Source organism: Styela clava, chromosome 14 (assembly GCF_964204865.1).
Source record: "Styela clava chromosome 14, kaStyClav1.hap1.2, whole genome shotgun sequence".
In the NCBI taxonomy this organism is placed as follows: domain Eukaryota; kingdom Metazoa; phylum Chordata; class Ascidiacea; order Stolidobranchia; family Styelidae; genus Styela; species Styela clava.
The window spans coordinates 8,017,550-8,033,275 of record NC_135263.1 but is presented as its reverse complement, the minus strand read 5'-3'; the positions used below and the strand labels follow the sequence as shown (position 1 = coordinate 8,033,275).

At 38.4% G+C, this 15,726-nt stretch overlaps 1 protein-coding gene across 1 annotated transcript; it reads left to right on the top strand.

The window, feature by feature from the left end:
- Window positions 1-8,474: 8,474 nt before the first annotated feature.
- On the top strand, window positions 8,475-9,170 carry LOC144432042 (uncharacterized). The gene has a single exon (XM_078120054.1). The coding sequence runs from the start codon at window positions 8,475-8,477 to the stop codon at window positions 9,168-9,170; it is 696 nt and encodes a 231-aa protein (XP_077976180.1).
- The last annotated feature ends 6,556 nt before the right edge of the window (window positions 9,171-15,726 follow it).

The following is a 15,726-nucleotide window of genomic DNA, read 5'->3' as shown; positions in this document are numbered from 1 at the left end:
CTGCTCAAATGGCTTCAATACAGCCTTCCAATCCCAAATATTTTTTGGTTTCGTTTCGTCCTAAACATTACCCCACATGCACTAGCGGAACTATTTGTCAAAGGAGTAGAAACACTCACCGGTTACATGGGCATGATGGGCGGGGACTCCATTTCTTTTTTCGGTCTATTCCCATAGTTGTTGTCGAGCGGTGTCTGTTTCGACTCAATCTGCACTGAATTTGTTACACTGATCATTCACTATCACACTATGTTGTGATGTCATTTCGCTTGCCTTTTTAAGTGTCTTATCTGGTTCATTTAAACTGACCTGGGCGTTTTGGCTGTTAACCAAAGTTTCAATCACATTCTTCTAAAATCCATGTAGTGTCACTTGCAGCTCTTTTTGCCAATTTCTCACATCCTGATGGAGTGCCATTGCACTGTCATGGTACTTGTTGAAATCCATGTTAAGTTCATCTACGACTCCTTCGATCTTTTCTACTCGTGATTCCATTGTAGTCCTCTTAGCCTCCATTGTATTCATTCGACCACTGAAGTCTTCTTTTTTCTCAATTTTAGTGATCTTTCGATTTTTGCGTGCCATTTAATCTCTGGAAAGTATCCTGGCGTGCTTTTGTCAAAAATTTATAGCGTAACTTCCTATCAAACGAATCGTCCAAGTCCAGAATATATATTCTAATATGATCTGATGTCAATATTCTCAAAATAATCATCAATCTGAAAACTAAATACAACCAAATAGTCCATTGAAATCAACAGAACAAAAGGAAAACAACAAACCCAAGCATCACGATGCAAGAAAAACAATATACGTAATAAAACATCCGAAATCTGAAGACACACCCTGAAATCAATAACAAATTCTAAAATCGTGAAAAAAAAATCTAAAATTCGGTACACAACTGATTATTTGCATAACACAGCCATTTTAAAAGACAATACACGATTCTCTAGATACACATCAATTGAAACGCACTGACAATAACTAATTCCGTAGTAAAACCTATAACACCACAACAAAACAATCGTAATTACACTATACTCAAACAGTAATATCATCCAATTGACAAACAATACAATACCCAAATCTATTTCAATCCAATAGCCACAAAACGAGGAACAAACAAACTTGGCAACCCACTTGAAAACCAGAAACAATCGCACAGACCCAAAACACACACCCCAGAACACAAAATGGTAGTAATTGCTGGTTTTTGTTCAGTGGTCATGGAACAGTTTCGGCTAATATGTCCCTGTTGTCCTTTTACAACCTTTTTTACAGGCGGGCCAAATACAAGTAACTGGGTGAAGCCGCGGGCCGCACCTAGAAAGTCTACCTACGAAAGTCCCCGATACGAAAAATTAAAGCAAGTATTCAATAAATCGCACTGAACTAATTTCAAATATAGCAGGCGGCCTACAGTTTATTATTCAATACATTTGTGCTTGGACATAAGCAGTTTTCCACCGTCTACGACATGTCTAGACTGTAACCAAACAGGTCATTGGGCACGAGATTGTCTAAATAATACGGCTAGACCATTTTGTTTTCGTTGCGGACAACAGGGACTGTTCCATGACCACTGAACAAAAACCAACAGTTACTAATTCCATTTCGAGCACGGCCCCATTCTATAGTTCTTGCAAGGTAGCCAACGACATTGCTTCTTTCAGAGTGGCGGGTTGCAAAAGACCAATGTGCAAACTAACCTTGTCGTCTAATCCTTGCAAAAATTGCCATTTTGCCAAGCCATCCTATCTAAATGTTTCAAGTATGGATAAGCTCGACTAGTCAGATGCAGCGCCAAATTCATTATAGGTTTCTCGTGCCAATTTCACCCTCTAAATGAAAACGGAACAAATCGCTTCAATACAACCTTCCAATTCCAAATATTTTTTGGTTTGATTTCGTCCTAAACATTACCCCACATGCACTAGCGGAACTATATGTCAAAGGAGTAGAAACACTCACAGGTTACATGGGCATGGTAGGCGGATATTCCATTTTTTTCTTCCATCTATTCCCATAGTTATTGTCGAGCGGTATCTCTTTCGACTTAATCTGCACTGAATTTGTCACACTGATCATCCATTATCACACTATGTTGTGACGTCATTTTGCTTGCCTTTTTAGGTGTCTTATCAGGTTCATTTAAACTGAGCTGGGCGCTTTGGCTGTTAACCAAAGTTTCAATCACATTCTCCTAAAATCCATGTAGTGTCACTTGCCGCTCTTTTCGCCAATTTCTCACATTGTGATAGAGTGCCAATGCACTGTCATGGCACTTGTTGACATCCATGTTGAGTTCATCTACGACTCCTCTGATCTTTTCTACTCGTGACTCCATTATAGTCCTCTTAGCCTTCAGTGTATTCATTCGACGACTGAAGTTTTCTTTTTTCTTCATTTTAGAGATCTTTCTATTTTTGCGTGCCATTTAATCTCTGGAAAATATCCTGGCGTGTTCTTGTCAAAAATTTATAGCGTAACTTCCTATTAAATGAATCGTCCAAGTCCAGAATACATATTCTAATATATTCTGATGTCAATATTCTTAAAATAATCATCAATCTGAAACCTAAATACAACCAAATACTCCATTGAATTCATCAGAACAGAAGAAAAACTATGGAAACAACAAACCCACGAATCACAATGCAAGAAAAAGAATATACGTAATAAAACACCCGAAATCTGAAGACACACCCTGAAATCAAGAACAAATTCTAAAATCGTGAAAAAAAATCTAAAATCCGGTTCACAACTGATCATTTGCATAACACAGCCATTTTAAAAGACAATACACCAATCTCTAGATACACAACAATTGAAACGCACTGACAATACCTATAACACCACAACAAAACAACCGTAATTACACTATACTCAAACAGTAATATCATCCCATTGACAAACATTACGATACCCAAATCTATTTCAATTCAATAGTCACAAAACCAGGAATAAACAAAACTTGGCAACCCATTTGAGAACCAGAAACAATCGCAAAGACCCAAAACACCCCAGAACACAAAAAATCCAACTAACACAACAACAGCCGCATCACTGCAATCCGCAGCCCTCCCCAGCAGGTTAACAAAAGAAAGACTGACAGAGTCACAGCTCTCCCGGGGTCCCCACCACCAAAACACAAAATATAGCAGCAACATCAAATAACAGCATTCAAAAAATATGGGTCGTAACAGTTGCAAGAAATATAGAATGGCACCATGCTCGGATAGGAAGTAGTAATTGCTGGTTTTTGTTCAGTGGTCATGGAACAGTTTCGGCTAATATGTCCCTGATGTCTGCACAGAAACAATATTATCCACCCGTAATATTAGGACAATCTCGTGCCCAATGATCCGTTTGCTTACAGCGAGAACATGACGTAGACCAGTGGTACCCAAATTTTATTTTACCATCGCCCCCCGGCACTGCAAAAGAATGTAAAGTCAGAAACGAGTATATCACAGACCGAATAAGAAGACAAACCATAGTTTATAGTGTTTTAATGAGATGGATGAGCTTGGTGTTCTTCACTCAGTTTTTTAATATATTTAAAATTACCCGTTTACTGATGAAAAGGCGATTTTGTTGTTTTGATATAAATCAATAATAGCACGGCTGAAAACCCCTTTTTCACCATATAAGAGGTCGGAAATGAAAGAATCCAGTGTTCTATCTCCTCAAAATCCGTCATGTACTCTTGCCCTATAGCATTTAACCCCCTAAATTCACTCCATTTTACATTAAAATAATGAAAACATAGTTAATTTCCCAAAACTTATAATAATAATTTTTGTACATCTCATTCATCCGTACAACCTGATGACCTGCACCAAAATACATGATATATACCGGTTTTCGGTAAAATTCACACCCGATTCCTCATCCTACTACGGCCTCCAGTCCGTTCACCAGTCCATAGAATTAATCAACCATTTGTTTTGGATTTGTGGACTCGGATGTGGAAGAAGCCGTGACCGACTATCGGCTACGGCCCAGGGTTCGGCAAATTTTATGTCGCTCGCGGAACAAAATTTAGGGTTGCTAGTCTTTGGCGGGTCGCATATATTTTTTTAAAGTAAAAACGGAACAGCGCGCGAAAACTGCGACAATTCGTGAACTCAACTCAGTCGTCTTATTAAAGAAATATTACAATGACATTTAATGTGACACTGTCTTGTCGCTGCATCACGCTTGATAGCCTTTTGACGCCAAGATTGGAACATTTTTTAAATGGGCATCACCAATCCTAGTTCTTTGCTTGTTGGACACGTCAGTGGACAGAACGATTGTTTTAGTATTATGTTGTTGTTGTTCTTGATCTTGTTGTTCTTGTTCCTCGACACGTTTCTAAAAACTCGCTTTTCTCTTTGATTACTGGATCAATTGCTTTAGTTTTTTCAGTGAGTAAAGAAATCGGCTCGGCGGTGTGGCGCATCGTGCTAAGCGTTGGGAATACGCTTTCCACCGCATCTCTGATTACCCTTCATCGGTTCGCAGGTTCGAATCCCGTGCGGGGATGATCATGTGCGAGAGGATTGCTGGACTCCTCGCCGACGTAGGGTGGTTCAAGTAACCGCTGGTCGGTTACGGCTTCCTCCACCATCAAGTCCATGCTTCCGAAAACAAATAACTGGCTAACTAATCCCATACCCGACCTGGACTGGTAACCGGACGAGAGGCCTTGGTTCGCCATATGATTAAGCCGTCTTATCGGCTTTCTTCTACCCCGGGATTAATATGTAAATCCTATCCTATTATATATTTTGCTAGAGGGCTATTACTTTTTGCTATGACGTCATCAAAATTATGTGGAGCCACGTGTCCATATATTTGAGCATAGTTTTCTCGTTCTTTGTAATGTTCTTTTTCGGAAACAAGAGAGATATGCTCAAATATATGGACACGTAGAATCACATAACTTTGATGACGTCATAGCTAAAAAAAGGAACAGCCGTCTGGAGAAATTTTTTATCCTTAACCACTGAAAATATCAAAGCCATTGGTCCAGTAATCGAAGAGAAAAGCGATTTCTTTAAAACGTGTCAAAGAACGACAAAAATAAGAATAAGAACAACATAACAACAAAACGATCGCTATGTCCACTACGTGTCCAATAATTGTTCGCATAAATATGTACTTCCAAACATCGAAGTGAATAGTTTCGCATGGTTTGGGAAATTTTGATGAAGATGTTCTTTAAGAAGATACATTCTTACAAAAATTAAGCAGTGATGAATCTCTCGAATAAACATATGCATTTTATCTCCTTATCGCATTGCAATATATTCGAATATTTACTTCGCTATTGAACCCCTGCACTTAGCATCAACTTTTCTGCGTGTTTCCATTTGTCTAATTATAATTAAATTGTAGGCTCGTTGAACTAGTAGTTAGCTGGTTGTTCAATAATATTTTTAGGATATAATAAAATTTAGTCTAAACGTGTCTCGCGATAAATTCTGTTACGTAAAAAAATGTAATTTACTCCTCGAGCGTTATGAATAAAATTAATTCATTGTCAAAACCGCCGTTTGGATGTTTCTCCGGGCATAGACTTCCTTGTTTACTTCGTGACATTGGCCAATCAGCAAGATTCAAAATAACGTAACCATACCCCCTTCAGCATCCGCTCAGACACATTTCTCACTAAGACAGATTTTCAGGTGTGGTCGTAAAATTACCTCATTTTTGCGTGTTTGAATTATATTCGTTAGTGTTTAGTTGTTTTTCGTAAATTTAAATATAAGTCAATGATCAATTTGTATTCCTAGTAGTTTCGGTTCAATTACAGTAATTAAAAATTTGTGTAGAAATAGCTGCGATGGACTAGGCTAAAAAATTTTACCGGTACTTTTAAAAAGACAGATTGTTGAATGGTAGGATTTAGAATGCTGGTTTGAAACAAATACCCCAATTAACAGGCAACAACTCGCGCAACCACTCTTAAAATAAGCACCGAAAATTTTGAAATGGTGAAGTATTGGAAGAATTTCCCGGGGTCAAAGGTCGAAGAAAGTTTCTTTCAGTGGATCGTCTCAGGCCAGATAATTTTACCCCTTCGTATTTTCCCAACCACTAGGATACGCAAACTACCGCACCTTACTGCAAAGACGAGTCCAGCAATCCTTTCGCGTGTGATAATCGCCCACTTGATTCAAATCTACGAAAGCACGCAGAGTACAGTAATTAATTTGCACGATGCGCCGAACAAAAACAGATTTCTCGAAATCGCCCCCCTATCTCCCCCTTTGACTTTTTCCATCCTCTGTGATTCGTTTTCGTCCACCGTGGGGCGATATCGCCCACTTTGGGAATCACTGGCGTAAACGATGGTGCAAGAGCTTGTCAACTGTGGCAATCACGGATTCTATTCCCCACTTGTCCGCATATGAAACAAAAGATATTGGAGCTGAGGGGATAAGTGGAATCTCGACGTATCTGCAACTAAGGCTGTGCTAGGCGGTCCAAAATCTCTTTGATAATATCAGCTCCAAATTTTACCTCAGACTTATCGCTAGAAATATTTGCTATGGTAGCTCTTGGTTTGGTTACCTCGTTTGTGGGTTCCCATTGCCTTTCATGATATCGATATACGGTGGGCAACGGCATTGTATCATCCAACGTGACGAGTGCAAAATACTAGTGTGCAAACTAACCTTGCCGTCCAATCCTTGCAAAAATTGCGATTTTACCAAGTTATGCTTATTCAAAGCTTTCAAGTATGGATATGCTCGCCTAGCCAGCTGTCTCAATGCGACGCCAAATTTATTATATATTTCTTTTGCCAACATCACACGCTCACTGAAAACGGCTCGAAGAGCTTCAATACAACCTTCCATTTCGAAATATTCTTTAAAACGACGTACGATAGACTCAAAAGCATTCACGTTCGTCAACGGGCAATTTCATATGGCCTTGAGCATTGCCTACCATTCAAATGCCTAATTAACTCCCCATCGTGTTCATATTCCAAATAGTAGACTTGGCTATAGCCTTGAAATGGTACAGAAATAAGACCCAATTTTCCGATCCATCAAAATTTTCCGGATGTCATTCCGGCTTGAACATAACCCCACAATAGAGATCAAAGAAGTAGAAAACTCACCGGGTACATAGGCATGGTAGGTGGAGACTCCATTTCCGGCTTCGGTCTATTCCCATAGTTGTTGTCTTGCGTTGTCTCTTTCAACTCAATCTGCACTGATTTGTCATTCTGGTCATCCATTATCACTACGCTGTTGTGTCATTTCGCTCTTTTTTTTAGTTGTATAATCAGGTTTATTCAAACTGATCTGGGCGCTTTGCATTTTAACCAAAGTTTCAATCACATTCTCCTGAAATCCATGTAGTGTCACTTGCAGCTCTTTTTGCTAATTTCTCACATCTTGATGAAATGTCAAGTTCATCTACGGCTTCTTCGATCCCTTCTACTCATGACTCCATTGTAGACCTCTTAGCCTCCAGTGTATTCATTTGACCACTGAAGTTTTCTTCTCTCTTCATTTTAGTGTTCTTTCTATTTTTGCGTGTCATTCAGTCTCTGAAAGATATCCTGGCATGCTTTTATCAAGATTTTATAGCGTAACTTCCAATTAAATGAATCGTTCAGGTCCAGAATATATATTCTAATATGATTTAATGCCAATATTCTCAAAATAATCATCAATCTGAAATCTAAATACAACCAAATACTCCATTGAAATCAACAGAACAGAAGGAAAACAATTAAAACAACAAACCCAGGCGGCACAATGCAAACAAAAACAATATTTAAAATAAAACATCCGAAATCTGAAGTCACGTCCTGACATCAAGAAGAAATTCTAAAATCGTGAAAAAAAAACTAAAATCTCAATTGTCCAGATACACAACAATTGAAATGCACTGACAATAACATCCCATTAACTAGCATTAGAATATCCAAATCTATCGCAATCCAATAGCCGCAAAACCAAAAATAAACAAACACCAAAAATCCAACTAACTCCACCACAGCCGCATCACTGCAAACCACTTCCCTCCAAAAGAAAGACTGCCAGAGCCACAGCGCCCCCGGTGTCCCCAACACCAAAACACGAAATATAGCAGCAACACCAAATAGCAGCATTCAAAATGTGGTGTATTTATTACGTCATAAATCGCATGACTGCTCATGCGATTTACTTAACACGTTATGTCCTTGGCCGGAGTTCCCGGCCCAGTCGATGGTTTGAGTTAGTCAATAAAGGGTGTTGCTACAACGTCTATACTCGTCTATTTCTGACAAATAAAGGGGACTTAAGAACACAACAAACTGGCGACGAGAATAGGATACACACAGGTTGATGAATCGTAAATTTAGAGCGATTGCAAAGACGTTGGTGAGACCCTGTTATTGTTTATATGTGCAAAGACGTTGGTGAGACACTGTTATTGTTTATATGCGGGACCGCGCAACAAATTCCCTGTAAATCAAAGAAATGGCTAAGAATATGATTCAATATGATGGGAGTGATTGGCCACTTTATTGTGAGCAATTAGAACAGTATTTTATTGCAAATGATATTGCCGATGAGAAAAAGGTACCAACGTTAATTGCAAACTTGCCTACTAAAACCTACCAAATACTACACAATCTTTTGGCACTCGACTTGCCTAGTTCCAAAACATACGATGTTATAAAGAAAACCTTGCAAGATCATTTAAAACCGAAACGTTCCGTTTTTGTGGAAAGGTTCGCATTTCACAGAAGAGATCAGAAGTTTTCTGAAGGGGTTCGTGAATATGCAGCAGAGCTAAGAAAATTGTCTGAGGGGTGTAAATTCGGTCCATTGAAGGATGATTTCATACGCGATCGATTAATCTTTGGTATACTTGATGAGGCTACTAGAAAAAGGTTAATGGCAAAAGATGGAGAAAAATTAGATCTTCAAAGGGCATTTCAAATTGCAACGTCAATGGAATTGGCCAACAGGGATGTGGCCGAAATATCAAGTGGCAGTGTTATGCCAATGGTGAAGGAGCATTATTTTTCTAGAAAGCAACGGTTTAATACCTTAAAATGTAAGCACTGTGGTGAAACTGCACACGATTTCAAAAATTGTCGTTATAAAAACTTCCAGTGTTTTAACTGCGGCCGCCGAGGTCATATTCAACAGGTTTGCACACGACGTTAGCCAGTGATGTCCAGAGAAAGGACGGGGAATGACAGACGCGATAATGATAAAGCACGAAGTGCAAATGTTATGGAGAACGACAGCAGTGATAGTCCAAACTTGGAGAATTCGTCGGATTCGTCGTCTATAGAGGTTGGTAATTTACGTATAAATAGCGTACTTAGAAACAAAAATGGTGCAATTTGGCTTTTTCCGATTATCAGTGAGAAAACACTAAGAATGGAACTAGATACCGGATCGGCTGTGTCTATCATTTCTAAAAATGTTTACGATTCACATTTGTCTCATATTCGTTTGAATGCCAAAGTCGACAACAGACATGGAACGACGTTATCCGCTTTGGCAGAGAAGGAGACCAGATAGATTTCAATTTTGAATTGTTTTAATGTAAAACTCTGGTTACTACGTCATTTTATATCATTGTCAGCTTTAAATCATGTTACTAACAATTCTTAGTTTTAGGAGGGAGGTGATGTGGTGTATTTATTACGTCATAAATCGCATGACTGCTCATGCGATTTACTTAACACGTTATGTCCTTGGCCGGAGTTCCCGGCCCAGTCGATGGTTTGAGTTGGTCAATAAAGGGTGTTGCTACAACGTCTATACTCGTGTATTTCTGACAAATAAAGGGGACTTAAGAACACAACACAAAAGACAAAAATAAGGGTCGTAACAGTTGCAAGATTTAGAGAATGGCACCGTGCTCGAAATGAAAGTTGTAACTGCTGGTTTTTGTTGAATGATCCTGGAACAGTTTCGGCTAATATTCTCCTGTTGTCCGCAACGAAAACAATATGATCCACCCGTATTATTTAGACAAACTCGTGCCCAATGACCCGTTTGCTCACAGCCAGGACATGGCGTAGACGATGGTGCAAGAACTTGTCAACTGTGACATCCACGGCTTCTATGCCCCACCTGTACGCATCTGAATAAAGAGGTATTGGAACTTGGGGATACGCGGGATCTCGACGTATCCGCAACTAAGGCCTCCAGTTGTGCTATGCTGTCCAAAATCTCCTTGATAATATCACTCCAAATATCACCTCAGTCTTATTTCTATAAATCTTTGCTAAGGTAGATCTGGGTTTGGTTACCTCTTTTGTGGATTCCCATGGTATTTCATAATGTTGATATCTGATAGCCAACGACATTGCATCTACCAACGAGGCGAGTTGCAAAAAATCAGTGTGCTAACTAACCTTGCCGTCTAATCCTTGAAAAAATTGTGGTTATGCCAAGCCATCCCTATCCAAAGGTGGCATGAATAAGCTCGCCTAGCCAGCTGTCTCAATGCGGCGCCAAATTCATTATTGATTTTTCTTGCCAACATCACACGCTGACTGAAAACGGCTCGAAGAGCTTCAATACCACCTTCCACTTCGAAATATTCTCTAAAACGTCGTACGATAGACTCGGAAACATTCATGTTTGTCCACGGGCAATTTTATATGACCTTGAGCATTGCCTACCATGCAAATGCCAAATTCACTCCCCATCGTGTCCATATCCAAAATAATAGACTTGGCTATAGCCTTAAAATGGTACAGAAATGAGCCCCAGTTTTCCGATCCATCAAATTTTTCTGGATGTTATTCCAGCCTGAACATAACCCCACATGCACTAGCAGAACCCTTTGTCAAAGAAGTAGAAAAAGTCACCGGGTACATAGGCATGGTAGGTGAAGACATCATTTCCGGCTTCGGTCTATTCCCATAGTTGTTGTCTTGCGGTGTCTCTTTCGACTAATCTGCACTGATTTGACACACTGGTCATCCATTATCACTACACTATTGTGTCAATTCGCTTGCTTTTTTAATTGTATTATCGGGTTCATTCAAACTAATCTGGGCGCTTTGCATTTTGATCAAAGTTTCAATCACATTCTCCTGAAATCCATGGGGTAGTTCATCTTGCCAATTTCTCACATCTTGATGGAGTATCATTGCACTGTTTGACATCTATGCCAAGTTCATCTACGGCTTCATAAATCCCTTCTACTCGTGACTCCATTGTAGTCAATATAGCCTCCAGTGTATTCTTTCAAACACTGAAGTCTTTTTTTTTTCTCTCTCCATTGTAGTGTTCTTTCTATTTTTGCGTGTCCTTTAATTTCTGAAAAATATCCTGGCATGCTTTTATCAAAAATTTATAGCGTAACTTCCGATTAAATGAATCGTCCAAGTCCAGAATATATATGCTAATGTGCTCTGATGTCAATATTCTCAAAATAATCATCAATCTGAAACCAAAATACAACGAAATATTCCATTAAAATTAACAGAACAGTAGGAAAACAATGAAAACAACAAACCCAGGCAGCACAATGCTAGAAAAGCAATATTTACAATAAAACATCCGAAAGCTGAAGACCCACCCTGAATAAATTCGAAAATCGTGGAAAAAACTAAAATTCGGTACACAACTGATCAACCTAACACAGTTTTAAAAAGCAATACACGATTCTCTGGATACACAACAATTGAAACGCACTGACAATAACTAATTCCGTAGTAAAACCTATAACACAATAACAAAACAACCGTAATTACACTATACTCAAACAGTAATATCATCCCATTGCCAATTATTACACTATCCAAATCCATCCCAATCCAATTGCCACAAAACCAAAAATAAACAAACTTGGCAACCCACTTAACAACCAGAAACAATCGCTCAGACCCAAAAGATCCCAGAACACCAAAAATCTAACTAACACAACAACAGCCACATCACTGGAATTCACAGCCCAACAGATTAACAAACAAAAAACTTACAGAGCCACATCGCCCCCGGTGTCCCCATCACCAAAACACAAAATTTAGCAGCAACACTGAATAACAATATTTTTTTCACTATTCTCTTTAATTAATGCTATTTACCAATGCTATTTATTAATTATAAATCTGAAAACTTAATATAACCAAATACTCCAATAGGACAGAAAAAACAACAAACATCAGGCAACACAAAGCAAGAAAAACAATATACACAACGAAATATCCGAAAGCTGAAGACCAACCTGAAATCAAGTTCTAAAATCGTGCGAAAAACCTAAAACTCGGTACACAAATTATCATTTACTTGAGAGCAGATTTAAATCGACTTTTTTGAAATATAGGCATTTTAAGACAATACACGATTCTCTAGATACACAACAATTGAAAAGTACTGACAATACCTAATTCCGTAGTAAAACCTATAACACAACAACAAAACAACCGTTATCACACTATACTCAAAGAGTAATATCATCCCATTGACTAACATTACAATATCCAAATATATCCCAATCCAATAGCCACAAAACCAGAAACAATCGCACAGACCAAAAAATCCAATTAACACAATCACAGCCTCATTACTGTATGGTGGCCCATCGTTGTCACGCGTAAAATTGAAACAAAAATTTAAAAAAAAAATAAAAAACTGAAAATAAAAGTAAAATAAAAAAATAAAAACAAAAATGAAAAAAAAAGTAAAAATAAATTTGGTCAGACGGTAAGCGACTATAACCCCTTTGGTCAGACGGTAGCGGCATCGCATGAGTGTCCGGACAACTGAGCAGTTAAGCAGCATTCTCTAATTCAATTACCTTCTACACGTAAAAACAAATTTTCCGAATTTTCGTATTCAATTCTATATTATTTTAACATTATTATAAATATATTACTTCTGGTTGAACTTGTAGCATGGAAAATTTATAAAACATTTTCATATTTAATTTATTGGATATTGCTCAAGATAATCAGTAGTGAGTTAGAAACCCAGGGAACACCGTTTGTGCGCGTAGGATTATTCCTGACAACGTTGGTCCCAAGCAGCAGCAAATTTTCTCAAATTAAAAACGCGTGAAACGATGAGCCACGAGGCGGACCATCGTTGTCAACCTTTTTATTTTCTTTTTATTCGTGTTTTTTTTTTTCAATTTTTTTTTTTTTTACATTTTTTTTTTTCGTTTTTATTTTATTTTCGTTTTTATTTTTAATTTTTTTTTTTAATTTTTTTTTCATGTTTTTTCACCCCTATTTTTTATTTTGCTTTTATTTTCAGTGTTTTTCTTTTTTTTTTTCTTTTTTTTTTCAATTTTACGCGTGACAACGATGGGCCACCATATTACTGCAATCCACAGCCCAACAGAACCCAACAGATTAACAAAAGAATGACTGACAGGGCCACACCTCGGTGTCCCCATCACCAATGACCAATGACCCGATGCTTACAGAGGGGGCATGGCGTAGACGGTGGTGCAAGAGCTTGTGAATTGCGACAATCACGGATTGTATGCCGCACTTGTCCGCATCTGAAACAAGAGATATTAGAACTTAAGGGGTACGCGGGAACTCGACGTATCCGCAACTAAGGCTCCCAGTTGCGCTAGGTGGTCCAAAATCTCCTTGATAATTGCACTCCAAATATCACCTTAGCCTTATTGCTAGAAATCTTTGCTAAGGTAGACCTTGGTTTGGTTACCTCTTTTGTGGGTTCCCATGGCCTTTCATAATATTGATATCTGGTAGCAAACGTCATTGCATCTTCCAACGTGGCGGGTTGCAAAAGACCAATGTGCAAACTAACCTTGTCGTCTAATCTAATAAAAAAAATTGCGATTCTTCCAAATCATCCCTATCCAAAGGTTCCAAAAATGAATAAGTTCGCCTAGCCAGCTGTCTCAATGCAGCACCAAATCTAATATAGCAGGGGTGGGCAATTACTTTCCTGAGTGGGCCGGATGCGGATAATAGACTGGATTACTGGGCCGGATGATCAAAACTCAATATTATTAAAAACGGTTTATTTGCAAATTCGCAATTCGCAAGTCTATCAGTCATTAGTCAATCGCCTTCCCGTTTCACTAATCGCGTTTAAGTGATGTAAAGCATCAGGTATTTGCAGCAGGGGATATAGTAAATAACATTGAAATATTAGCGTTGAAAGAACATTGAAAATGTCATGAGTACAGACAGAATAATTTAAGTACTGTAAATCATGTACTAGACCAGTGATTCTCAAAACTGTTTTTGCCCCATACTGTACTTTTAACGTTATCATCGCCCCCAAAAACTACAACAAAACATCAAGTTACAAACAAATTTATTGCGAATCAATTATTAAGGAATAGCATGGTACCTGATGTTGTTAATAAGATGGAGGAATTTTAGTCAGGTACAATCTCATTATTTGATTTGACTCTTTTCTACCATCAAATATGATGTTAGAAATGAAAGTACTTCGTCAAAAATGCCAGATGACTTGCCGCTACTATATTTTCAGTACATTTACAGGGGAAACGAGTCGTCGCGCTTACGACATTCGTCAAAATTGCCGACTTTGTCACCGATGATGATTTTCTGTTGCGTAAAATATTCAGTTCATGGCCGATACAAGCATTAAAATTGTCTCGCGATATCAATTCAATTATTTTCAACGTAAATCGCCGTTGCGCCGAGTTACAATGAATGAAAATTTCACTATTCTGAAATAATACAATCTGAATTTTGGTTTAAGATAATTTTAGAATATCGCCGTTTGCAAAATCCCAATTTCTGAGTACAATTTAATACGATAAAGTAAAAGCATTATAACTCTAATGCAGTAAACTGGCGCCGCACAAACAAAATGTTTGAGAACCGCTGGACTAAGCAAAAGTTTCCGATTGAAAATTTCGAGATAATTTAGTAGAAACCTAGAAACCTACAACAAGGAAATATTAGCCGAAACTGTTCCATGACCACTGAACGAAAACCAACGGTTAATACTTTCATTTTGAGCACGGTGCCATTCTATAATTCTTGCAAGGTAGCCAACGACATTGCATCTTCCAGAGTGGCGGGTTGCAAAAGACCAATGTGCAAACTAACCTTGTCCTCTAATCCTTGCAAAATTTGCCATTTTGCCAAGTCAACCTATCTAAATGTCTCAAGTATGGATATGCTCGCCTAGTCAGATGCAGCGCCAAATTCATTATAGGATTCTCGTGCTAACTTCACCCTCTGAATGAAAACGGCTCGAATCGCTTCAATACAACCTTCCAATCCCAAATATTTTTTGGTTCCGTTACGTCCTAAACATTACCCCACATGCACTAGCGGAACTATATGTCAAAGGAGTAGAAACACTCACATGTTACATGGGCATGGTAGGCGGATACTCCATTTTTTTCTTCGATCTATTCCCATAGTTATTGCCGAGCGGTATCTCTTTTGACTCAATCTGCACTGAATTTGTCACACTGATCATCCATTATCACACTATGTTGTGACGTCATTTTGCTTGCCTTTTTAGGTGTCTTATCAGGTTCATTTAAACTGAGCTGGGCGCTTTTGCTGTTAACCAAAGTTTCAATCACATTCTCCTAAAATCCATGTAGTGTCACTTGCCGCTCTTTTCGCCAATTTCTCACATTGTGATAGAGTGCCATTGCACTGTCATGGCACTTGTTGACATCCAAAACAATCGGAGCCATTTTCAGATTGATAATTCGTTAAGGAATTTATATTATGTATTGTTTGGGTTGCCAATGTTTTAAGTCCGGAAATAAAAGAGGTGT

What these genes read in the sequence shown, in the direction of transcription:
- LOC144432042 (XM_078120054.1), top strand. Translation starts at nt 8,475, where the DNA reads ATGGCTAAGAATATGATTCAATATGATGGGAGTGATTGGCCACTTTAT.